The following is a 25,552-nucleotide window of genomic DNA, read 5'->3' as shown; positions in this document are numbered from 1 at the left end:
GGTTAGCTTAATCGAGCTTTGAACAACCGGGCCCAGGGGTAAAATGCAGACTGTCGACTTCTTAACTGAGTTGTGCTACCGTTTCCATCACTCAGAGCTAACCATAAACAGGCTAACCGGAACATTGCGGTTAGCCTTCCGGTTGGAAGTCGATAATGAAAATGACACAGATAACACCGTCGATATATACTTAAAAAGTCTGTAGTCTGCAGTCTGCATTTTACCCTCAGTCTTCATTTTACCTCCGGTTTCCAGTCTGCAGTCTGCGTTTTACACTGACTGGTCGATATCGAAGTAGAATGTGCCATATCGGAGATTCGTCCTTTTATGGTCCAAATCGGTCATGACAAGCCTTTGTACTGAATCCTTTTGACTTAATAGCGGTACCTAAAAAGCCATTTAATTTCGTAATTTGTGATAGTATACATAATTAAATTTCCTTGCCGACATCGATGTCGTGGTAGTCCTGTTAAACAGAAGGCTTATTTTTATTAACAGTCAGCTCAGTACGGTTTGTATCGGGCTGAAAAATTCGTAAATATTAGTTTTCTATAAATATAGCTGCACAGTTTTTTTATGCTATTTGTTGTAATCACAACTCTGTATGTACAGTCGGTTACATAGAGTTAGCTATGACGTCCAATTTGAGGATCGTAAGGGAGGAAAAAAAACATATACAAGTCAAAAGAACGCTAGCGTCTGCTTAATAAACAACTGTCTTGAGATAATATTTTGACCACGAAAACGAAAAACGAAAATCGAAGGTCCAATTCCGCTTTTCAATGTCTTACGAAAACAGAAGATGAAAAACGGAAATGACTATTGCAATTCTCTTGTACAAAGTCATGGGAAATCGAAAATTAAAGTTCCAATTTCGTTTTCAATGTAGCGGGAAAACGAAAAACGAAAATAAAGGTTCGAATTCCTTTTCCGATGGCGTGAGTAAACGAAAAACGAAACTGGAAGTTTGAATTCCGTTTTCCCATGTCGTATGAAAACGGTTGGCACCAAGGTACACGCGTTTAGACCCTCTACATGCATGCGGGGGCATACAATGGATCTACTCATAGAAATTTCTGTTCCCAGGTCGTGTTCCTGCTCAGTGGAAATGTAAAGGGAATCATGATTATTAACCTAATCGTAAAGCAAAAATTGTATATTCCCCGTGGTTTGTACTAGCTCAATCCCTCGCCCCTCAACTGAAAGTGAAGATAGGGCCCTGTAATTAAACCCACCTCACCCCCCAAATCCTTCCCCCTCTGCCATCCGACGTTTGTGTGGATATACATGACCCTTGAATCATTAAGTGGGTGTAATAAAACTCTGGTTGTTTGTCTGCTAGCTGAGACAATTTTTTTTGTGACAGGAAAATTTGTTGGGAAGTAGAAGGTCAGACACTGCTGGATTTCAGCTTTTCAGTAACCATAAAATTTGTTGTTTTTTTTTAAAAAAAAAAACGCCAATTTGGTCGTGTGAACCTGTGAGATACTCGATCGAACTTCCCGATCCGAGGACCCGAATGGGAATAACCGAGTGACTGCAGCAAACTTATTTCTTTTCTATATATTCTGTGTTTGAGACTCATGTGCGTTTCGTATAATTTCTCTCTTCTGATGATGAAAAGAGTCGCTTGACTGTGGCTGAGGAGAAAAATTTACCTCAGAGACAATTTTAAAATGTGATTTGTTCCGATCATTCGCCGAAAAATGCTATCATGGTATTAGTTTATACTTCTAACATAACTAAACGCACTGATGATAGCACTGATCTCAAATTAAAGTAGGGAGGAGGGAATTCTGAATTTTTTATCATGAAGTCTTAAATTTACGCAGGGTCCCTTTTGATACCAGCCTATGGCTGACGGGGCTACCCTGCCTAAATAAATATGCTTGACTAGTCTTAACTAGCTTTTATTGAGTTAATTCACAAAAAAACATCATACATTTAGGTCGCACATCCTTTCAATTCCTCAACTCTTATATTGACAAAGCAAACCCCCGATTTCCCGATTCTTAATTTGAGCCTTTTTACCACTTTAGCGATAGCGCAGTTTCTGCTTGAATCTTTGGTTGAGGATTTCGGAATTTAAGCTCATGAAAACTTCAGTTATGGCAACTTCTTGAAGATTTTAAAACCAGTCCAGTTATTTTAAGCTGCGCATGATGTTTTACTGCGCTGCTGCAGCTACGAGCAGAAAATTTGCTGCTGTAATGAGTCAGCCAGGCACTGTTAGACTTGTACGGGTATTTGAGGCCTACCACGTCACCATACTACACAGGAGAACCATCATCAACGTTCTTGGAGTATATCTCAAAGGTGGCGTACGAATAGGTCAGCCAGTCATCTCCTGTCATGGAACTGGTGACTCTACAAACACAACGAGTCCAAAATCAAGACCAGTACATTAAAATACGATGTACACTTATTGTCCTTAGTCCTTGATTGTCACTATTATTATCCTGTTTAATGTGATTGTTCTTGCTTTTTTTGAAATTTATTCTTCAAATTCTTATGTCAACTATGTAGTATTAGTTTCTTTCTTCAGGAGTGATTCATCGCTCTGTTGCTACATAGTTTGTTTGATAGTTACCGCTCCTGAAAGGTTGAGCGCTCTCTAAACAACCGTTCTACGCAAGCAGCTATACCGTCTAACAACAAAATAGGAAAAAAGTCATGATCAAATGATCAAGTTTCGATTTGAAGCTATCAGAGAATGTTTAGTCCCGATGTCTTTTCGGCTTTGGTCTTTCCTGGTGACCACTAACGACAAAGTGAGTCATTCAAGTTACTTACGATCCTACGAGACAAAGGTCTGTCATGCCCCTGGAAGAAGTGATGCAATGCAGTTGGTAACTGCTATCATAGCCGTTGGAACTGAGTGACACTGTATCGCCGCTGTTGATTGGTTCTCCGTCCGTCTTTCCCTTAGCAGTGATGGTAAGCATCATTAGCTTCGAGCAGGAGGTCCATCCTGAGGAGGTGATGATAGTGCCTTGGCAGGTTGTCCAGAAGCAGTAACCTGCACCAGCGTACAGCCACTTTTTCGAGTAGCTGCCATAAGTGTACGCCGACCGCAGAGCGATAATGTCTCCACTATTAACGATGGGATATCTGTGTCCTTTGAGAGTGAAAACAGAATCATGTACATTCATTTTACGGGCAGCATTTTCATTAAAGGCTGCGGGTCTAACAAAGATGGCAAAACTGACTTGAAAGTGTACTAGATTTTTTTCTTTACATGCCCTGATAGTTGGCTTTCATGAAACAAACAAATTCGTGTAACTGCCAAGATCCTAAGGTTGCGTCTTACTCAGAAACTTAACAGTTACACAGGTGACAATGTGCGAAGCGATAGACAATTGGAACTCCACTTGCAGAATGATTAAGTCACATTTAATCACAGTTCAAACGTTCACGAGTTGCACTAGTAGGGACGGTGACGACAGAAGATAAATTACGGTAGCTGAACAGTTCCAAAAATAACGATGTACTAGACTTGCAGGTCGCAAAGATAGTAGTTGCGGTACAAATGAGTAGAACGAGATTAGAATGGAGTAGAGTAGTGTAGGTTCGAGCTGAAAACGATAATTAAATACAGTACTGCTAAGACACAGCATTTGGCCACATAGGCATGTAACAGACATAATAATCGGTACTTAACGACTAATTAGGCGGTTTCCAGAAAGACTTAATAGACATAACTAACAGCTTGTAGCATACAAAGGATACTGAGAACATTACATCCAAAGCCGGTATAGTTGAAAAACTGAGCTAACACCACTAGCATAGCCTGCGAGCAGGCTCACGTTGGAGCACAAGCGCGCGCGGCGTACCCGCCTGCACGAAATCGAGCGGCGAAGCCGCGAGTCGATAAAGTGTCAATTTCTTGGCGCCTCTTCACAAGACTCCTTCCCGCCGAATCGCTTTGCTCTTCGCCGTTCGCGCGTGTGACTCAAAGGTGAGCCTGCTCGCAGGCTACTACTAGCACTGAACGTATCTAGATCACCACAACAATAATTTTGTAAACATCAGGCAACTGGTTTCGTAGGGTGACAACACTTGAACATTGAAAACTAGGTACTTGGCAATGATAACAAAAATGAAGGTAAAAGATAAGAAACTCACTTTGGTGACGACTCGCACAGACGATAGCAGACAATATAGCTCAGAGGTAGTCAAATGGTAGCCTGTAGCTGATTGATCCTCTGATCGCAGCGGTTGCGGGACAACGAACGAGTACGGTTGTTGCGAGCCGCCTTTTAAACGCGCGCATACGTGATTATGCCTAGAGCGTTGCTTGAAAGAGGGTCTGGAAGGGGGGGGTTCCTGATCGCGCATTCCCGCATTTTCTTTCACGAGAACCCGCATCCCGCACTTTTTTTATCACTATCCCGAATCCCGTTTTTCTTTAACAGAACACACAGTGAAAAGTCGAATTTCTACAAAAGCTAATAATTGTAAGATGTAGATTGGCCCTTTGGATTGATATTTTGAATTTACGCGTGTTTTAAAAGGCTCCTACAAAAAAAGAAATAGCTTTTTGTACCTTGTACCTTTTTGTACCGAGGCATTTACTCTTAGCGATTTCTTCTAACCCAGTGAAGGTTTTTAAGTGCTTCACGAAGTTGAATAGGTCTTTGTGTTCGTCGCCACTTAGCGGAACATTAGATTTCTCTTTGTGGATCGCCGCGGTTCTGGCACTAGAACAGGAAGTATCGCCAGTGGCCGCAAGATAAAACGAGACCAAAACTCTTACTGTAGCAGAGCTGGCATCACTATTTGCCATATCTAAGGCCAGCTGTTGAGAAAATCCCCTCAAGATTACAATAAATGTGAAGCTGTGAAGAGACTGAAGAGCTTGAGACAATTGAGCATCGAGTCAATAACTGGTATGCTATTACACCACGTGCACTTTTCTAGCAACTGGTTGAAACAAAATACCGTAAATCCTCGAATTAGCGCCCGGGGCGCTCATTTGAAATTTAGGAGAAGACGGGGGCGCTTATTCGAGGGGGGACGCTAATTCGAGGATTTACGGTACTCTCTGACAGTTTCAATTAGATAACCATTAACCAGGCACACTCTATAGTTTGGTTTGAAAGGAGACACGCGCTCGCCTGGTTGATTCGCTTTGGCCGCTAGAACGTTTATTTGAGTCTTGACAATTTCCCGAATTCCCAACCTGTAAAAAGAAATCCCGCATCCCGTGCCCAAATTTTGGCGAGTCCCGCTTCCTGGGGAGCAGTCAGATCCCGGATCTCGTCAAGATATTTATCATTTTCCCGATTCCCGCACCGTATTTTGGTCAAATTCCGAATCCCGAGAATATCCTTCAAGACCCTCTTGAAACGTGTGTACTACATTTTAGAAATGTTAGTTCATTTTCTACACACAAATTTATCCTTGAATAAGCATGAAACGGCAAATTCCTAACCAATGTCGAATACATTTTAGCATGTTCTACGGAAACTAAAGCTATAGCTATTGATTGCTATTACAAAATGTCTTAAAAGCGGGGGGGAGATGGCGTTTCAAAACTAAGAGTTCGTAACTTTGAGGGAGACATTGTACTCGACTATGAGCGAATATTCTTCCTGCTTATCAGTGTTAAAGCGATAAAACCATGAGTATTGAGAACATCATTATTCATCAGATTTTCTTACCCTTAGACAAACCGTCCCAAACTTCTTCTATGGGAATGTTCAAGTTCACGTCAACGGTGCCCTTGACTGTCAGTTTATCGTTGGAAATGCTGTAAGTAACGGACGCTGAATGCACGCCAACAGCCAAACAGATTGCTATAAAAACGGCCACGATAACAAACTTCAATTTGAACGACTTTGTAAAGGTTCTTTTCTCGTAAGGCGTCTCTGAACGTTGAGTATTGAAGCCCCTCTGACTTCACTACTAGTACAATGATGTTGGTTCAGAGCTGAGATGTTTAAGTATTTAAACTGTAGTCAATAGTGACTTAATAGGTTCTCTGCTCCACTTCAAAAGCATTATTGGCTCGTAGTTAGTCCTGCTAACTCATGACTATGGTGTGCAGGTAGGGGGTCAACGTCTAACTACAGTAAATATTTACTTCTGATTGAAAACTCATATGACAAGGCTCCCAGTGGTTTTCCACTCATGCTTGCATGTGATCATGGCATGCCCTGCCCCTCCTCAACTCTCTGTCAATCCAAGCTTAGTAAAATCCCGTCGCTTCTTACCCTGTCTCAGTTGTGAATTACTCGTCAAGCTAAGTTGTTCTCTGCTTTGGTCGCTCACGACACTTAAACCTCGGAAAATTCGAGGTGGGACTGCCCCACCACAATCATCTTCGAGCACCTTTACCGTAACTATCCGGGCATTGCAACAGAAACTCTCTGTGTCCTGTTACCGTACAAGTGACCTAGCCAAACTGGCCCGCGTTGCGACTTGCTCGTCTCCAAGAAAGCAACTCTTCGGTCGTTGACACCACTGCTCCAGACCAGCTCTCGGCGATGATGGTCTCTGATGTCGACGCCAAGTTGGCGAATCCCAATGCACGATCCTCTAGCGAAAGTGTTATCTGGCAATGCTGTAATTGCCAGGTTGCCAAAGCCTTTTTCCCGTTTTCAGATCACGCGCGTAGTAACGAGGAAAAGGAAAGAGGACTTCCCAATGTCCACGTACTCACCATTCGTGATGGGTGCTATCTGGCTGTTTGAGAGGAGGCCGGGAAGCGAGGGAAGCCTGTAGTTGCTATCAAACGATGCGACCTCCATTAAAAACCTAATGATTCTGAGGAGTGTGGACAAATTGGGGAGAACAAGATTTCCAGCTTTATTTAGACACGTTCACAGGCCTACCAAAGTCCATCCGTTGTAAGTCCTGTGGTAGTTTTGATCATTTCACGAATGCATACCTTTTTATTTCTCCCAGGTACAAGGAATCTCAGGGCCCAACCCACGCCGATCAACAAAGGGGACCCCAGTGCCCGCAATCCTTGTCACATGGCTTACCAGCACCAGTGTAACAAACCTGGATTTATCGCAACCCACTCTGGAAAGGATCATACAGAGCCTTCCATCCCAGGCTCCCAACTAAAGCAAATATCCTTTACGAAACCGCACCCGATTACCAGCGCCGCCCTCAAATAGACGCCGCATCAACAAGTCGAAATATTTCAATTTTTTATAAGCACCACGATGCTTTTTAGAGTAAATACGGTACTCGCATTTCGTCTCACAACCCAGCCCTCATCTCGGACTCGGTCGATCCTGAAATTTTAACAGCAACTAGCGACAATGACGACTAAATCCCCTTAATTATACCGATAATTGTCTCCCGTTTTTTTTTTCTGTCAAAGTACAAGGAATACCGCCGCATATTTTACCACTACAGAACGAACGGGTTCTCAGTCACGTTCTTGACTCTCTGTAGAGGACTGCCCCGCGATCCAAAGTCTGGAGCGGAAGTTTCTAAAATTAAGTTTCCAGGAATGTAGTTTCTTATTCTTAAACTTATTTTTAAGCCTACATCAAGTACAGTATTTTGTGGTAGCTTTGCTTACCTGAGAAAAGAATGCTGAAATCGAGAAAAAGAAAAAAAAACAGAAATAAGTTTTTTTTTATCACGCCTGTGTTTTTTTACGGAGTAAATGAGCATTTACGCTGACAATACGGCATGATTTGTCTTATAGTTAAAACAGTTGTTTACTGCAGTCATTTTCCACGAAACCCGTTTCGCCTGTAAAGGGCGGGTGCACGTGACTAATCAAATGGAACTTTGATTAATCCAAATGGATTATTCGACGGGAAACAATGTCCTTCACAAATAAGCCTATTTTCATGGAAACTTTAACTTCCGCATTTTCGTAGAGAATAGGTTTTCTCGGCAGCAAGGAGGAAAGATATAGCTTCTCGGAATAAACACAGGATGCCGGTTTTTTTCTTTACCGATTGAGAATGTTATGTCACGTCACTGATCATCACAATTGCTCACGTCTCAACACGTCAGTAGTATCTTGACAGGACAACGTAGAGCTAATGCATAGAGAAACCTGTTAGTGGCAGTCAATTGTAACGTACTCTGGACCAATGAAGTCATCATAAACCTTACACAGCGAATCCAGGGAATGAAACACGAACGCGTCACGATTTTAAGGTCGAGATTAATCTTTTTATAAACAGCTTCATTGTTTCGTTTTGGAAATAACGTTGAACAACTTCGGCACGGGGAACTAAAGTTGTTTGAAAACTTTACACTATTTTTTCCCAGATCGATGGCAGAAACATTCTCCTCGCAGTGACGTTAGAGTTATTAGGAATTTCTTGGAATTACGAGGGGTAAACCTTAAATCTTAACATTTTGTTTTAATTCCTAATCTCATAAATGACTCGTTGAGGCCAATCATTTCTTAGAAGTAACTCGATACATTCAGTGTTAGATCGCATAACTAAGGTAGGTCAGTCGATAGACAAGATATTGCGCATAGCCTTGAAGTAACTGAACTATAACAAGGAGTTCATCTGCGTACATTGTGTGGAGATTTGTTCCTTATAGTTGGTACAGACCCCGTGATAGTTTCATAGCCATCTAGTCCGAGAAGCACCACCTATCGGCTAAAAACAATCAGGTAATAAATATCTTGTAATTCAAGGCAGTTCCAAGAACCTTTGCAAAGCCATTAATCGGAGACTGACTTGAATTCAAATGGTTTTCATTCAGCTATTAAGCGTTTTGAAGACGATAAGCACACAGCATGGGAGATCCAAACGGCAACGAGGCTTTACCAAGTTCTACAGCCATAGGTAAGATGTATCCAGTGTCATTTCCTGTTTTTGAGGTTTGTTGGAATTGCATTCCAGATATGGATTTCTTTTCAGATCTGTCCATCAGTCTCGAATTGGTCATTTTAAAAACTCGTTAATTAAACAAACACTGAAATTACTGAAATTATTACCATAAACTACTAGTAAAGCATTATATTTATTTATGTGAGAATTGATTCGAGATTATTTGATGCGGAACTGCGTGTCACATTCGTGTCATCATAAGCGACGTCTGACGTTACATGATTTGTTATGTCTTTCAACAGAGCTGGATGACTTCATTTTCAGTTCAATTGCATGCCAAGAACTTGTCGAAGGGGAAGGTTAGTTTAAACCGAATTTTTCCAGAAAAAGAGATCTAGAGGAAAGAACATTTATTCATCTAATCATACTCAAAAGCTGTCGTATTTCAAACCTGATGACGCATGCTTTTTCCAAGAATTTTGTTGCGTTTTGTTTGAAACCTTTTCACCTTCTTCTTTATTTCCTTTGTGACGCCGAGATCGAAAATTTTGCCAATTAGTTGGCGCGGCACAGGAAAAGAACAATCGACCAGGTGAGTTTATTTTTTTTTTATTTATTTATTACTTCAGATTAATTTCGTTTTGCAGATAAATGTAGAAAGGCATTGAAACAGAAACAGTAGCTGATGATAATACTGTGAGGAGAGAATTTGTTGATATTCGTAAACTAATAGTTTACAGTACAAGCAGTTAAGTGAAAGTGCAATAACCATGTTAACCGCCTGTCAATCTGTATTATCGTGCAACTCCTTGCAGTGGCTGAGATTTACCCGAAGCTGTAAGTAGTTAATATTTACCAGCAGAATATCTGACTTGCCTTTGATGGAATAGCCTAGAACAACAATGAGCTCATTGGCAGCCAATAGCAGTTTAGGAGCAGTAAACCAAAAATGAGATCATTTGTTTAGAGACGTTTTGTTAATTGTTCCTGGTGTGGGGGGAGGGGGGAGGGGAGAGGGGAGGGGAGGCAGCTCCCATATGAAAAGGTCGGTGATGCTGGTCTTCTCGTTTAGGGGTGTAAATCAACGATTTTGTTCTCACTGACTTGAGGGTAAACGGGAAAAAACGCCACCGTTTTTAGCAGTCGGCAGTGTCTTTTAGGATGCACTCGATTAAAGCTCAAGCCACCAGATACCTTTAACCCGTCTTGGGTTATGTTTTGGTGACGTATTCCTGGATTAAAACGCTGCTGTTGGAGCCAAATCCTCTTTGTTTCATTGTTCTCCGAAGATTTTATTTCCTGTAATAGATATCAACCTCCCTGCAGCCAGAGAGTTTTTAAAAGTGCTTTCTTTCCCAGGCCAAAAACCTAGTGTTGTCACAGTATCATCATGATACTGATTAATGAGAAACATTCACTGGGAGTGAACAAAGCCATACATAACTGAAAGTTATCTTCGCATCCGTAACGCATTCCCTAATGAAGTGAGTGAAAGTGAGAAGAAGAAGAACTGAGTGACATTTTTCTTCAGTATGGGATCACTCTCTGGAAATAGATCTAGCCGGTTTAAGATAAACACTTCCAAATTCAGACCTCTCACCGGCTTTACTGTATAAGCTTGATGACGCTGAACATTTAAATACCTTCGCACCGAGCTTTGTACTCAGTCACACTGAACACGTGGATTTCAAGATGCCACTAGAAGCTGAGGATTATTCTCATCGGACCTGGGACCCGTTTCCCGAAGGTCCCGAAAAGCTTTCACGCCCGGAAAGCCATAGAAAAATCTCAAACCTTATGAATACAGAGCTGTTTTATTTCCATATCCTTAACCTGAACAGAGGTTCACTGCACACAAGAAGTTCCCTTGCCTAGGTCCTGCTCATAGTCCTGCTGTTAAGAGCCAAAAATAACCAGAATTGTTCATTTTGTGATAAAAGCACGAAACTTCCCAGGATTACTAACCTCTATAAGGTAAACATTTTCTGATATGGAGCCATTCCAAATTTACACCCACAAACATGCTGCGCGCAGGTCAAAAAATGACATGTTAGGCCTTTACATGGGAACGAGGTTGAGCTAAAATGCTTATTTCTAAGCCTTCTCCGGAGTTCTTTGTCTAGATTTCTTGCTTTTTAATATCAAAGCAACTACTTAAGTGTCTGGGAGTCTAAAAATTTGTCACGTGATCAGTCACGTGACCATCATTTCAATAAACAATAAAATAATACCGAATATTGCATTAATACGATTAATAATTTTTAATTCTCTTCTTTTTTCTGGTTTTTCCTCGCAAATAAAATGAAGTAATCATTTTGAACATTACATATACAGTCATCAGAGATTCAAACTCTGAAACTTGTGTTTCGGTATGCACAGTGTCATATTGGGGCCCTGCATCAAATCGAGGCTTGGACAAAGCATGGATCTATGTTGGCTATTGAAGTGATTTGCTTATGGTGGCTCCCTACAGTTTTACGATTGCACCCGTGCATAGGACGAAAGCTCAAGTAATCTGCGCGCACTTAAAGGAAAACGTCAGTGTTTTACGATTTTTATGACGTCAATCAACATGAGGACAAAAAGCTCAGTTGTGACCACATACAATTCCTATAAAATACCCTATTTCTGTTAAAATCCGTCAGAGCTAACTTGATATATTTAGAAGAATGAAAAAATACAGAATATTGGAAAAACCGTCTGAACAACCTTGACGCTGTATCAATTCAAAATGTCACGCAATATCATTTCCATGATGTGGCAAAGTATGAAAACATTTCACCGCAGGAGAGTATAAATATTAAGGAGTTTAGGCCAAAATGAGGAATATATCTGCCTATCATTGGATGAGATGTTGCCATGGTAACGGCCTTAATCCAAAAATTGACATCCAAAAAATAAGCCTTATTTTAACAGTACCCATACTGGTAAATCTCTACAGGGAAAACTTTAAGAGAAATTAACTAAGTTTTCTTTTCTGCCTCGCGCTCCGTAGGAAGGGTGTTCGTAAATACTTTAGGGAGCTACCTTAAGGACGTTCACAATAAATGTTTCTGCGCATCCTTACTGTGCACGTAAATTCACGAGCCACGTCATGCATGAGAGCGCGCGCTAAGTAATAAAATAAGCAATGATTGGACAGATGGCCTATAACTTTGCCTGGATTTAACGATCTTAGACGTTCGGTGACCCCTACTTTTCTTTCCAGAAACAGATTTTATTTACCATTATCTCCACATCGTCCAAAAATGAACAAAAAATCAATGTGGGAAGTTAAAAAAAAATTCAAGATTTCTGTCCATGGGACATTGGATCCTACCATCTTGCGGCTGCAAGGCGCGTGAAACTATGGTGGCTAAATGCGAACTTGTTCTTTAAGGAACCTCACCAGTTAACTAAATTCACTTAAAAGGTTCACTTAAACAATATTTGGCAGAGAACATTTCCTTTCAAAGATCTACTTGCAATATTTTTGGGCTTACAGACACTGTGGCCTTATTCGCTAACGAAGCCCGATTTTTTCAGATTTAGGGTGTTCTTTCGGGCATGTTCTCTCCAAAACGAATTTTCGCACGAATGTCCTTAAGTCTGGCTTAACGAGATATAACTAATCTCGGTGCGGATCTCATGGGAAAACTCTTGATTGGTTTAAATCGTATTTGATTAATTGCACATAACGGTGCTCCGTTAATGGCTCTCTCTCTCTGACTTCACCGCTCTTAAATGTGGTGTGCTACAAGGAACCATCCTTGGTCCTCTTTTATTTCTAATTTACATTAACGATTTGCCTAACTGTTTATCGTTCAGCGTACCTAGAATGTACGCTGATGACACTCACATTACTTATGCTGGTTCTGATTTGCATCTGATTCAGTCTAGTCTATCTCACAACCTTGAAAAGCTAAGCAAATGGCTTGTGTCTAACAGACTTACCTTGAACGCTACAAAAACGGAATTTATGTTGATCGGCCTCCAGGCAAAGATTAAGTACTCTATCTGATACACTCGAACTCTCCATTGATAATGTTCCGATTGAACAAGTTTCCTCTGTGAAATCACTTGGAGTATATATCAATGAAAATCTAACGTGACATTCCCACATTGATAAACTGTGTAAAAAGATCGCTTAGAACTGCAACTGGAGCCATTAAGCGAGTTAAGCCATTTGTGCCTCAATCTACCCTACTCTGCACGTACAACTCACTAGTTCAACCCCACTTTGATTACTGCAGCCTAGTCTGGGGTGATTGAGACAAAACATTATCTAATAAGGTACAAAAACTACAAAACTGTGCTGCAGAGTACTAACTTCATCGGGCTATGACGCTGATGTCGATTCCTTGTTTCACAAACTCAGCTGGAAAGACTTGCAATTTCAACAACAAATTCAGAAAGCTCTAATTAATGGTTTTCAAGTCTTTAAACGGTCTGGTTCCCGAATATCTCACTTCTAAATTTGTAACGCGAAATGAATCAAATTATGCTCTGAGGGACTCGGTTAACAAACTTGTTGTTCCCTTTCTGAGAACTAACTACATGAAAAATAGTTTTAGTTACAGCAGCGCAACCCTTTAACGGTAGCTTACCCTGTAACTTTAGGGAGTTTGGTTCATTAAATCAATTTAAACGCTTGCTCTATCGTAATTTTTAATTAAACACACGGCATTCACGGAAATCAGGTTTATAAGTAGAATATTGCTGTAAGTTATTACAAAATTAACATACACTTGAAGACTAATCTTGACTGTACCGGTTTGTGCAATTGTGGTGGAAACTGCAACTAAAAGAACCTTTATTCAGCTAGTGCTTTTAAAAGCAGGCATAGGAACGTTATAGCCAATGACAGCTGTTTTTCAAAAGGTCTCCTTGAGACCAAAACGTTCAGCAAGTGTTTATTGCAACATACCTGATCTATTCCGGCATATTTGAAAGTCTCAAATGCGAAATAGAAGGTGTCTCAATCACAGTAAGCAAGTAACTCAAGAAAATCATGTCAATGAAACCTATATAAATTGACTATTGCCTATTGCCTATTGCCTATTGCAGTGCGTATTGCCTTGCTGGTAATTGAAAACAATGGTCACGTGACTATCACGTGACATAATTTAAGACTCAGAGGCACTGGTTAATTTGTTATTATATTTTTGACATGCGCATTCCATGGTTCTGGAAGCAAATTTGGCATGGCTCCATATCAGGAAATATTTGTCTTATAGAGGTTAGTAACCCTGCCAAGTTTGATGCTTTTATCAAAAAAGGAACAATTTTGTCCCTTAACAGCTGGACTATCAGTGGAAAACCAGGGTTATTCATGCTTATTAAGCTAGTCCTAAGCCAGACATTGTCTATTTCGTGGGGTTGGTACTAGCGCAATCCCCCAGCCCTCCACTGAAGGTGAAGATAGTATAGTGCCCTGTAATCACACCCACCCCACCCCCAAATTCTCCCTCCCCCTCCATCCGACGAAGGGTTGGATATTCATGACCTTGGAACCACTTAGTGGGTGTAATAAGATTCGGGTCATATGTCTGCTAACTGAGAGATGTTTTTGACAGGGAAATTTGTTAAAAAGTAGAAAGTCAATCCTTTCTGCTGGATTTTAAGTCTTTTCTTGTTTTTGCTTTTTTTTAAACGCAAATTTCGTTGAGTGAACCTGTGAGTCTCCTGAACTTCCGAGGACATCGAAATAACCGAGTGACAGCGCACTTATTTTTTTCCTATATTCTGTTTGCCCTTTTTCACTATAGACTCGGTGTGTCCATTTACACCATTTTCTTCGAATAATTTCGCCGTTTTTCGGTTCTGAAAGGAGTCGCTTAACTATGTCTCAGAGGGAAAATTTACCTCAGAGACAATTTTAAACGTGATTTGTTCCTATCATTCATTGACAAATGCTTTCATGGTGAAGCAGTTGATCATTGATCTTTCATTCTATTGAGTTAATCCACGAGAAACATCACATTGTTTCAATTCCTCAACTCTTTTATTGGAAACAAAGCGAACCCTTGGCAGCAATTCAAATGAATTTTCCCCATGCTTAAGTTTAGCCTCTTAACTCCTTTAGCGATAACGCAAAAAAATCTACAACTCTACAGTTTCTGCTTGAATCTTTGGTTGACGAATTTGCAATTTCAGCTCTTCAAAACTTCAGTTATGACAACTTCTTGAAGATCTTAAATCCGGTGAATGTATTTTCCTTTGCGCATGATGTTTTGCTGCTGCTGCTGCAGCTACGGGGATAAAATCTGTAGCTGTAATAAGTCAGCCAGGCGCTGTTGGAACTGTATGGGAATTTGAGGCCCACCACGTCACCATATTGCACAGGGGACCCATCATCAGCGTTCTTAGAGTAGACTTCAAAGGTGGCGTACGAGTAGCTCAGCCAGGCGCCTCCTGTCATGGAACTGGTGACTCTACAAATGCAACGAGTCCAAAATTAATATTATAAACAGAACATTCTCGAGCAATCAGGACACGGAATTAAGAAAATCTTCCACTTTGGGATATGTCGATATATTGTGTAATTAAATGTACCAAAATTAATGAAAGCAATTTTATGACAATCATGGAGGGAGAATTTATATCTCGAAGTTTTAATTTAAATGAAAAGGTTAAAAAAAGATTCAGGCGTATAGGTGTATTGCGGCTTGAGCCTATTTCACTAAGATACTACTTTTAAACTAGAGAATTGGAGTCAAGAGGTGAAGAATTTAACGTGCTCACTAGTGATCAGGTGAGATATTCACTTACGATCCTACGCGGCAATAGCTGCTAGAGGAAGAGCTGCAATACAGTCGGTAACTGCCACCATAGTTGTTGGACTTGAATGAAACAGTATCGCCACTGTTGATTGGCTCTCCATCCGTCTTTCCCTTGGCAGTGATGGTAAACATATAGCGTTTTGAGCAGGAAGTCCATCCTGAGGAGGTGATGATAGTACCTGGGCAGGATCCCCAGTAGCAGTAAGATGTACGACAGTACAACCAATACTTCGAGTAGCTTCCAGAAGTGTAGGCCGAGCGCAGAGCGATAGTGTCTCCACTGTTAATGGTGGGATATCTGTGACCTTCGAAAGTAAAAACAGAATCATGTGCAGTTATTTCAAGAGCAGAGTTTACAATTAAGACGGGGTGCAGCAGTGGTGGCAAAACCGACTTAAAGTGTACTAGTTTTCGCATTTTCATTTCTTTTTAGTCGACTTTCACAATTACCCAGATACAATTAGAAAGCTCGTAACATTGAGTGAGACATTGTACTCGACTATGAGCGAATATGCCTCTAGCTGATCAAAGTATTTGTGACAAAAATGGTTGTCAGTGTTTCTTACCTTGAGACAAAGTGTCCCAAACTTCTTCTATGGGAATGTTTAAGCTCACGTTAGCGGTGCCCTTGACTGTCAGTTTATCTTTGGAAACGCTGTGCGTAACGGACGCTGAATGCACGTTAATCGCCAAATAAATTGCCATGAAAACGGCCACGATAATAAACTTCATTTTGAAAGACTTTTGATATTGGCTCTCTCGTATGACCTCCGTTAAAGTTAAATTTCGGATCCCGACTGACTTCGCAACAGTGATGCTGGTTTAGAAAGTCCGTGTTTTTTAACATCCTGGAGTGCAACATGTCAGGGAAGAGACAGCTAACGCGTTCATTACATGTAATGCGATGTTCTAAAAATTATTCCTATAATTAGTATTTTTTTTTTTCCTAGATAAATGATCGATATTTGAGACAATAGATTATCAATGGAAATTTGAAGCCGCCACGTCAGTCCTCTTACGCGGACGCCCTAGGATATAAATGAACCAAAACAGTGCTAGTGGCCGCTGCTATAGCTTTGCGTGGATTTAGCGATCTTGGACGTACGATGTGTTCTGTTTTACTTTCTCTGCCGTTTTGCTACGTTTTGCAAAGAAAGAATGAAAACATCACGTGTATCACAACATTAAAATTCTTCTGCGCACCATCGAATTCCGTTCTAAAATGCCTCTTTCATGGTTACGGATGAGAAAAGGTTGACAAAGTCTCAAATTATTCATACAAGATCCAGTTATGAAAACAGCACAAACTATCACAAGACAGGCTGCTTCTGCGATTAATCTCAAATATTTTGGACCACAAACCTTGAGGGAGACTAACAAATCTCTCAACCAAATCGCAGTCAAATAGTTTTTCAACTTCTAACCTTCTTATCTATCTTCTAATGGGAGACTATGTTTATAATTTATAGTAGGAGAGCGGCGCATACGGCAGTCTTTTAAGTTTCAGTGAAAGCGGCGCGAAATTGAAGAGTTTTAAAGAAAAAGTATGAACAATTTAATAAACCATTCGTGGATTACAATCTGGATCCTGAAATTGTTACATCGTTCTCGGACTTCTTATGCTTTTGTTACTGAAGAAACACAAAGATTCCCCGGAAACTTTTTTTTTCTCGATAATGACAAGTTTAAAATATTGCCGCCCCTAAGCGCTCTTTCGAGTGAATCATTACTAGCGTTTCAGAAGCGAAAAATACTGAGACGTGGTGCGGTTGATAAGCACGCTAGACATCGAAAACCATCATACACTGATTTGCGTAACAAAAAACATTGACCTATGTCGTTTCCTATCATGATTTTCATTTTCACCAGTCATGCAAAAATACTAGTTAGCATAATAGTTTTACGAATAAGCTTTTACAAACTGAGCTAAATTCCATCGTCCATACACTTTTTCCAACGATCGTACGAGTGTATTGATAGAAAAAATCTTCTTTGATCTATATTTTGTTTCTTCGGCATATATGAAACAGGTATTCAAAATAAATCTAATTAAACGAGAAAAAAAAAAACCCTAACCCGTTGTCGGTGTGTGTGTGTGTGTGTTTTTAATTTCATAATTGATAGGAACTGATGAAACCAGAAATTGACTAAATTATAAAACCAGACACCATATAATGAAAGCCTTTCAGTTATCGAAATGAGAATTAAAAGTGTTACATCTCTGACGCATTTGTTGCGGTTCCATTTTTTGGGAACTGATCTAGCCATACAAATTTCGCTGCAAGACACTTTAGAATTCAGAAAATGACTTCGCGCGCGTTGAAACTTCCATCAGATTTTTTTCGGAAAGGACATTTCACAGTACCGTGAAACTGGTTCGAGTTTTGCACGCAGTAACGGCCGCGGAAAGGGACTGTCCTCATAGTTGGTAAAAATTCTTTGTTCCACGGAATCCGAAACAAAAAAATTATCCTTAATAACGAGATATTCAGGCTTCTTTATTCACAACTACCTTCCTGTTGTTTTTGTCAAGATATTCCTGTTTTGATAAGAAAGTTTTTTTTAATCTCTCGACTTGAAGACACGGCGAAATCTGGACTATTTTGGAGGAAGAAAACGGCTCAAGTATATCGATTATGGGTGCACCGCCGTGTATCTGTACGGGACACACACAAGTTATATCACACAGTTTTTCAATTCCTCAACAGTTTTAATTTGAAATAAAAACCATTCAAACAGAAGCCCTTTCAAAGTGAATTTCTCTAAACTGAGCCTTTTTTACTGGCGCAGAGTAGCGTGCAGAAAAACTTCTTCTACAGTCTATATGCTTGAATCTTTGGTTGAGGAATCCGTCCAAACAGGAACGAACTTCACCGCGGCAACTTCTTGTAGATCACGAAGCCAGTGAATTTGTCTTCCGCTGCGCACGGTATTTTACTGTTGCTACTGCAGGGGAGGGGATAGAAGTGACGGTCCCTAGGCTGGAATGTCAGCCAGGCACGGTTGGAGCTGTATGGGTATTTGAAGCCTACAACATCATGGTTTTCCACTGGCGTGCCATCCTCTGCATCGCGGGAATAGATTTGGAAAAAGGCTTTTGAAATGGTCAGCCAGTCGCCTCGAGCTCTCATCTTGTCTGAAGTCCTAAAAACAAAAGCGGATCAAACATATAATTAACTCATCCTTGAATTTTCAATTTGTGGCACGAGAATAAAAGGAATCGTTAATTGTATGCTACGAGGGAGCAATTAAACTAAAAAAAAAACAGTGTTATGCTATATTTTGAATTGAAAATACCCTAAGTATTTTACTATTAACCATCAGGGACATTGAAAATACTAGTCTTAAACAATACAGCATTTGCGGTAAAAAATTTACGCCAGTAACTTTGCTGCCTTATTTTTTTTGGTCGTGGCCAAATACCGTAAAAAAATAGTTTTAAGATTTTCAATTGAGTTATTTCTGAATTCGAAGCGATTGTCTGATGCACTTACGATTTCACGCAGCACGTGGGCCTGGTCGAGTTGTCGCAGCTCAGCAAAAAATCCGGACCGTATTTTATGGGACTAAGTGACACGGTATCGCCACTATTAATAACACCTCCGTCCTTGGCTGTAATAGTAAATATCATTCGCTCTGGACAAGATGCCGATCCTGTGGGGTCTGCGATATTGCTGCTTCGGCAGTTAGTCCACACACAGGAAGCTTTGGTGCACTTCAGCCACTTCGGAGAGTAGGGGCCACTAGTGAAGGCCGACCGTAGAGCGATATTGTCGCCACTGTTGATGGGAGAGCTATGTCCTTGAAAGAAGAAGAGAGGAAAATGAACTTCACCAAAGCCAAGCTGACTGGCAAATATTAGCCATTTAAAGCCATTTATTTTCTTAATCAGTGACAAATTATAAGCCAAGCTTCCGAAAATATGTTTTAAATAAACGCGCTGCTTAGAAAAATTAAACCTAATTAAAATGTGTTCCACTATGAAAAATCATAAACCACGACGAACATCTCGAGCTCTGCCTAACGACGTTTGCACTCAGCCTACGAAAATCCGGAATAGCGAGGTTATCGTTCAGTTTTTGCCCGGTTAGATAAGCCTGCCGGCAGCCTCTGAGAATCTGTTATAAAGGTTACCCGTTTGTTTTGCGCTGGGCTTCTCAACGGACTTTGACTCGACGCCAAACGCCGCATAAAACGCTACAAACATCGCAACGACTGTAAACTTCATTTTTCAAGGTTCTTGACGTTGTAGGAAGTGTTTTTAAAAAAGATGGCTGTGAACTTTCAATGTCCAATTCTGACAAAATTTATTACAAATGATGTTTTGGTTTAAGAAATTGTTTTCGACATCGAAGCGAAACGCGTTCGTAAACGTGTTGAAGATAACAAATTAAGTTATGACACTATTTATACATTTGTAGACCAAACATCTCGTGTAATACATATTCAAAGTTCATTATAAATTCTAATAGCGCGCAATTGTTCATATATTTTACAAAACACTACTGAAGATGTGAACACTAAACTGAAACTTCTTATGAGTGCTGTCTGCAAACTCCTTAGCTCTGCTTACTCAACGTTAATATTTAGTGGAAACAGTTTTGTAAGAAGGCAGAGGACCTTGTAGTGAGAGGGCCCGCTGTTTGTCATTTTATTAGATCAGTTGCTGCCGTAATCCCCGGCCGTAACCTCAACTATAAATTTAATTATACATGTACACCTTCTACATGAAACAAGCGAGTGACGAAGAAAACAGATGTCGCTGCTAACTAAGAAGAAACTAAATAGTCGCCAATTAAGAGTTAGAAATGTTGACTGAAAAATTTTAGATCAACACTGACATTTTGAAGCATCAGTTATGTGTCTGGATAAGGGTGCTCTCGGCGCTTTTTCATCTAGCAATTAAAATTTTAGTTCAAATCATATTCTCTCTCGGGTTATCAACAAATTTTGCAGATCTCAAATCCCAGCTATTTGACAGTTAGAATTTTTCGGCAAAAAGTGCATATCAATTTATAAAATATTTAAGATAGTACGCACATTCACATTGGTCGATAGGTTTGTTTAGATGAGAGCATGTAAACACGGTTGTCGATTTATTTTTGAGAATTAATGTTTTTCTTCTCCTCTTAAAAAATTATGTTCCTTTGTCTAATAAGTCGCGTTGGTTTCCCTCGGTTTGAAATTTTGGCACCTCTGTCGCGTTAATTTCCATTATTGGGAAGTAATTTTTACATCAATTAGCGTTCTAGTCTCGTTAATTTCGAACGAAAATCCGCGAATTAGCGCCCAGGCCGGCGCTTATTTCAAATCTAGGAGAAGACGGGGGGCGCATAATCGACGGGGGGTGCTTATTTAACTTTTTCCAAATCGTGGCCTGACATGATCATTTTTTTAATGCATCATCTGCGCGTAATCAACAACGTAAGCTGTTTATCGACATAAATCGCGGCACCGTTACTTGTAATTTTTTTGCAAAATGAAACAAGGTACAAATCTAATACTACACAACGAAAACTATACATCCTTTGTTAATCGCCTCTTTACTCGTCCACAAAATGGGGGGATCGAGGGAAGGGGACGCTTATTCGAGGGAGGGGGCGCTTATTTCAAATTTTGGCTGATAGCAGGGGCGCCTATTTGAATTGAATTCCTATAACAAACTGGGAATTTTTTTTCATAAAAATTCATTTTGTAGAATTTTTTTGTATTTCAAATATTTTTTAATTTACTGTTGACTGATGACAAGTAATCAAGAGGTCCAGACTACTGAAAAACTGATCGTATTTTTTGTTGTTTTCATAAGAAATGATTGTCATATAGTTTGATTTTTATTACACTGAAACAAAAAATATATTCATATCGAACCACTTTTTGCGCAAATCTCAGTTGAGAGGACAAAAACTTCAGGCACAGATATTTGTTGAAAAGAACGCAATGCTGTCAGCTGTGTTGTCTGAGCAACGGAATGCAACATGTGACATCATTGGTAGTTTTCAAAATGGCGGACGAAGAATAGCAGAATAGAAAAAACTGAAAAACAGATAATTTGTGTGGGTGTAACATTTTGTTTTAATTCCTAATCTCATAAATGACTCGTTGAGGCCAATCATTTCTTAGAAGTAACTCGATACATTCAGTGTCAGATCGCATAACTAAGGTAGGTCAGTCGATAGACAAGATATTGCGCATAGCCTTGAAGTAACTCAACTATAACAAGGAGTTGTACGACATAAAGAGTAAGTCTCGTGTTATTCGACTTATTCCGCCACGCTAACTCTGCTTTTGTCTTGGTGGGGCTGCCACAACCGGTGGCATGTGGTGTCTTTTTCACCTCACCTTTGCTGAACAATGGAAATCCTGTATATGGTTTAGGAGCAGTAAACGAAAAGTTACACGATTTGTTTGGAGACGTTTTGTGAATTGTTCAGTGAGAGGGAGAGTGGGGGGGGGGGGGGGGGGGAAGGTCAGAGCTCCCATATGAAAAGGTCGGGGATGCTCGTCTTCTCGTTTAGGGATGTAAATCAAGGATTCTGGTCATACTGATGGTAGTCGGGACAAAAATGCCACCATTTTTAGCAGCAAAAGTATGTTTTAGGATGCACTCGATCGCGCTCGATCGCGAGCCACTGGATCAGGGCGCTTATATGTAGGGCGGCCTTTTTCCGCCCTGACTGGATACCACTGTCCCGTCTCGGGTTATGTTTTGGTGACGTATTCTTGGATTAAAACGCTGCTGTTGGAGCCAAATCCTCTTTGTTTCATTGCTCTCCTAAAATTTTATGTCCTGTAGCAGAGCCCGGTCTCCCTGCAACCAGGGAGTTTCCCCAGGTTTTAGAAAAGTGCTTTCCCAGGACAAAAACATATGAACACAATATCATGATGATACTGATTACCCGGGGAAGTCCCATATAAAAACGACGGAGCTGCTCGTGGGAAATTTGAAAAGAACCCCTCAGAGGTACCAAGATCTTGTTTTGTGGGCGTGGGTTGAAATTTTTTTTTCACCCATAAGAAGTATCGATTCGTACATAACACGTTATCTTCTGTCATATTTTTTCAGCTCAATACCCTAAAAGATATCGCAAAAGCTCCTGCTGTGGACCTTTTAGGGCTGACAACCCTAAAGAGGTACCGAAACCGCTATTTTAACCCTCTAAAAGGTACGACGAGCACCCCCCGTCCTTTTTATATGGGAGGGACCCCCCCCCCCCACCCCACCCAGGACTGATTACTGAGAAACATTCAATCGGTAGCAAAACCTTTCATAACTGAAAATTATCTTCACACCAGTAACGCATTCCCTGATAAAGTGACTGAAAGTGGGAAGAAGAAAGTGGCATGTTTTCATGAGTTCTCCGCCCTTGCCTGGAATAATTTAGCCGGTTTAAGATGAACACTTCCAAATTCAGTCCTCTCACTTCACTGCATAAGCTTGATGAGGCTTCACATCTAAATGAATTCGCATTGAGCTTCGTATTTTAGCAAACTGAACTCTTGGATTTCGTCAGCGAAAATCAGCTTAAACTAAGAAAAATTTCCATCGTCTAAACACTTTTCCAACGATCGAACAAGTTTTATGATAGAAAAAAATTCTTTTTTTTTTTTGTTTAATGCTTTTGTTTTTTTTCAGGATATATGAAACAATTATTTGGAGTAAATTTTATTGAACGGGGAAAAGAACCCTAACTTGATGTCGGTGTGGGTTTTTTCATTTTACAATGAATAGCTGATGAAAACTGAAATTGACTAAATTATGAAACGAGACACCATATAGTGAAAGCCTTTCAGTTATCGAAATCAGAAATAAAAGCTTTACTTTTCAGGCGTATTTTTGAGTGTCCACTTTTGGAAAAGAATCTAGCTAATCAGTGTTTGCTGCAAGTCCTTAGAATTGGGATCTCTCACCTCACTCCAAAGGCTTCATGAGGCTTCTTATCTAAATAACTTCGCATCGAATTTCGCACCTTATCAAACTGAACTCGTGGATTTCAGTCAGATGCCACCAGAAAGATTGCTACCAGTTTTCGAGCTTGGGATTACTTCGGATAATAGCCAAGCGAAATTAAAGAGCTAGAGACTGAAGCACAGATTTCACATTGTTTGCATCTACATGCAGAGACATACGACGGATCTGTTCCCTAAAATATATTTTTCCTAGTCGAGTTCCTGCTTAGTGGAAATCCAGGAGCATTTATGCTTATTAACCTAATCCTAAGCCAGAGATTTTCTATTTCATGTGATTGGTATAGGCGCAATCCCCCGCCCCTCCGCTGAAGGAAAAGATATGGTCCTGTAATCACACACACACCACACCCCCCCCCCCAAATCCTCCCCCCTTCCTCTTCCGACGAAGGTGTTGAGAACCACATAATGGGTGTAATAAAATTCGTGTTTTTTGTCTGCTAGCTGAGACATTTTTTTGACTGGAACATTTGTTAGAAATTAGAAGGTCAGAAACTCTGCTGGATTTCAGCTATTCGATAACCAGAAAATTGTTTTTAAAAAAAAGGCAAATTTCGTTGTTTGAACCTGTGAGAGACTTGAACTTCCGAGGACGGGAATCGAAATAACCGAGTGACAGCGGACTTATTTCTTTTCTATATTCTGTGTTTGCCCATTTTCACTTAAAAGGTTCTTTTTCGACCATTTTCCGCGTATAATTCCTATGTTTTGATGATAAAAAAGAGAAATTCGCTTTACAACGGCTGAGGGGTAGAATTTACCTCAGGGAAATTTTAAAACGTAATTTGTTCCTATCGTTCACCGTGAAATGCTTTCATGGTGGATCTTATGAACATTGATCTCACATTCTATTGAGTTCATCCACAAGAAACATCACACTTTTTTTAATTTCTCAACTCTTTTATTGGAAACAAAGCAAACCCTTGGCAACAATTCAAATGAATTTTCCCGATGCTTAAATTTAGCCCTCTAAGTCCTTTAGCGATAGCGTAAAAAAAAATCTACAACTCTACAGGTTCTGTTTGAATCTTTGGTTGAGGATTGTGGAATTTCAACTCTTCAAAACTTCAGTTAGGACAACTTCTTGAAGATCTTAAAGCCGGTCCAGGTGTTTTCCTTTGCGCATGATGTTTTGCTGTTGTTGCTGCAGCTATGAGGATAAAATCTGCTGCTGTAAAAGGTCAACCGGGCGCTGTTAGTACTGTACGGGAATTTGAGGCCTACCACGTCACCAAGCTTCACCATATTGCACAGGGCTCCCATCATCAGCGTTCTTGGAGTAGATCTCAAAGGTGGCGTACGAATAGCTCAGCCAGGCGCCTCCTGTCATGGAACTGGTGGTTCTACAAACACAACGAGTCCAAAATTAACATTATAAACAGAACAGTCTGGAGTAATCAGGACACGAAATTAAGGAAATCTTCCATATATATATTGTGTAATTATTTAAATGTACCAAAATTAATGAAAGCAATTTTATGACAATCACGTAGGGAGAATTTATATCTCGAAGTTTGAACTTAAATGAAAAGGTTAAAAAAAGATTCAGAAAAATATGTTAATTCCGGCTTGAGTCTATTTCGACAAGATATTACGTCAAAAAAATACAGAATTAGAGTCAAGAGGTGAAGTTACTTACGAGAACGTGACAATAGCTGATGGAAGAAGAGCCGCAAAACAGTCGGTGACTACTACCATAGTCGTTAGATCTGAGTGACACTGTATCGCCACTGTTGATTGGCTCTCCATCCTTTTTTTCCCTTGGCAGCGATGGTAAACATATAGCGTTTTGAGCAGGTGGTCCATTCTGAGGAGGTTGTGATAGAACCTGGGCGGGATCCCCAGTAGAAGTAAGATGTATGACAGTACGACCAATATGTCGAGTAGCTTCCAGAAGTGTAGGCCGACCGCAGAGCGATAGTGTCTCCACTGTTAATGATGGGATATCTGTGAACTGCGAGAGTAAAAACAGAATCATGTGCATTTATTTCAAGAGCAGAGTAGTAGTGAAGGACGCTGATAGGGGCCGTAACCAATCAGGAGCCAGGGATCATACCACGT

The 25,552-nt window shown here is 40.3% G+C and overlaps 3 protein-coding genes, 1 long non-coding RNA gene and 1 pseudogene across 4 annotated transcripts in view; 1 reads left to right on the top strand and 4 right to left on the bottom strand.

Annotated features, from left to right (window-relative positions):
* Positions 1 to 1,898: 1,898 nt before the first annotated feature.
* On the bottom strand, positions 1,899 to 6,752 carry LOC149114707 (uncharacterized; annotated as a pseudogene).
* Positions 6,753 to 8,362: 1,610 nt separating this feature from the next.
* On the top strand, positions 8,363 to 9,742 carry LOC149114706 (uncharacterized). Its single transcript, XR_016205877.1, has 3 exons — positions 8,363 to 8,605; positions 8,698 to 8,780; positions 9,068 to 9,742. It is a non-coding gene; the product is annotated as an uncharacterized LOC149114706 (long non-coding RNA).
* A 4,984-nt stretch (positions 9,743 to 14,726) lies between these two features.
* Positions 14,727 to 16,895, bottom strand: LOC149114705 (uncharacterized). The gene is made up of 3 exons (XM_089284178.1): positions 16,093 to 16,895; positions 15,516 to 15,831; positions 14,727 to 15,178 (listed from the first exon to the last, which is right to left on the bottom strand). Exons 1-3 carry the CDS (start codon positions 16,256 to 16,258, stop codon positions 14,917 to 14,919), a joined length of 744 nt encoding a protein of 247 aa, XP_089140304.1. The 5' UTR covers positions 16,259 to 16,895; the 3' UTR covers positions 14,727 to 14,916.
* Positions 16,896 to 18,215: 1,320 nt separating this feature from the next.
* Positions 18,216 to 19,866, bottom strand: LOC149114704 (uncharacterized). Its single transcript, XM_089284187.1, has 3 exons — positions 19,661 to 19,866; positions 19,021 to 19,327; positions 18,216 to 18,670 (listed from the first exon to the last, which is right to left on the bottom strand). Exons 1-3 carry the CDS (start codon positions 19,752 to 19,754, stop codon positions 18,397 to 18,399), a joined length of 675 nt encoding a protein of 224 aa, XP_089140313.1. The 5' UTR covers positions 19,755 to 19,866; the 3' UTR covers positions 18,216 to 18,396.
* A 5,295-nt stretch (positions 19,867 to 25,161) lies between these two features.
* Positions 25,162 to 25,552, bottom strand: part of LOC110047930 (uncharacterized) — a 42,892-nt gene continuing 42,501 nt past the window's right edge. Inside the window, exon 2 of the mRNA XM_089284182.1 lies at positions 25,162 to 25,445. Coding sequence (XP_089140308.1) covers positions 25,195 to 25,445 — 251 coding nt within the window. The 3' untranslated portion in view covers positions 25,162 to 25,194. The remainder of the gene's footprint in view (positions 25,446 to 25,552) is intronic.

This window comes from Orbicella faveolata, unplaced genomic scaffold (genome assembly GCF_042242905.1).
Source record: "Orbicella faveolata isolate gen_17 unplaced genomic scaffold, um_ofav_v1 contig_13, whole genome shotgun sequence".
Lineage (NCBI taxonomy): Eukaryota > Metazoa > Cnidaria > Anthozoa > Scleractinia > Merulinidae > Orbicella > Orbicella faveolata.
The sequence above is the reverse complement of the archived record's forward strand: the minus strand, read 5'-3'. Positions and strand labels throughout refer to the sequence as shown.

What these genes read in the sequence shown, in the direction of transcription:
- LOC149114705 (XM_089284178.1), bottom strand. Translation starts at nt 16,258, where the DNA reads ATGAAGTTTATTATCGTGGCCGTTTTCATGGCAATTTATTTGGCGATT. An exon ending in TTGGGACACTTTGTCTCAAG is followed by an intron (nt 15,832 to 16,092) that starts GTAAGAAACACT and finishes TTACTTTCGAAG; the next exon opens with GTCACAGATATCCCACCATT. An exon ending in AGCTATTGCCGCGTAGGATC is followed by an intron (nt 15,179 to 15,515) that starts GTAAGTGAATAT and finishes TTGCATTTGTAG; the next exon opens with AGTCACCAGTTCCATGACAG.
- LOC149114704 (XM_089284187.1), bottom strand. Translation starts at nt 19,754, where the DNA reads ATGAAGTTTACAGTCGTTGCGATGTTTGTAGCGTTTTATGCGGCGTTT. An exon ending in GCCCAGCGCAAAACAAACGG is followed by an intron (nt 19,328 to 19,660) that starts GTAACCTTTATA and finishes TCTTCTTTCAAG; the next exon opens with GACATAGCTCTCCCATCAAC. An exon ending in CCCACGTGCTGCGTGAAATC is followed by an intron (nt 18,671 to 19,020) that starts GTAAGTGCATCA and finishes TTTTGTTTTTAG; the next exon opens with GACTTCAGACAAGATGAGAG.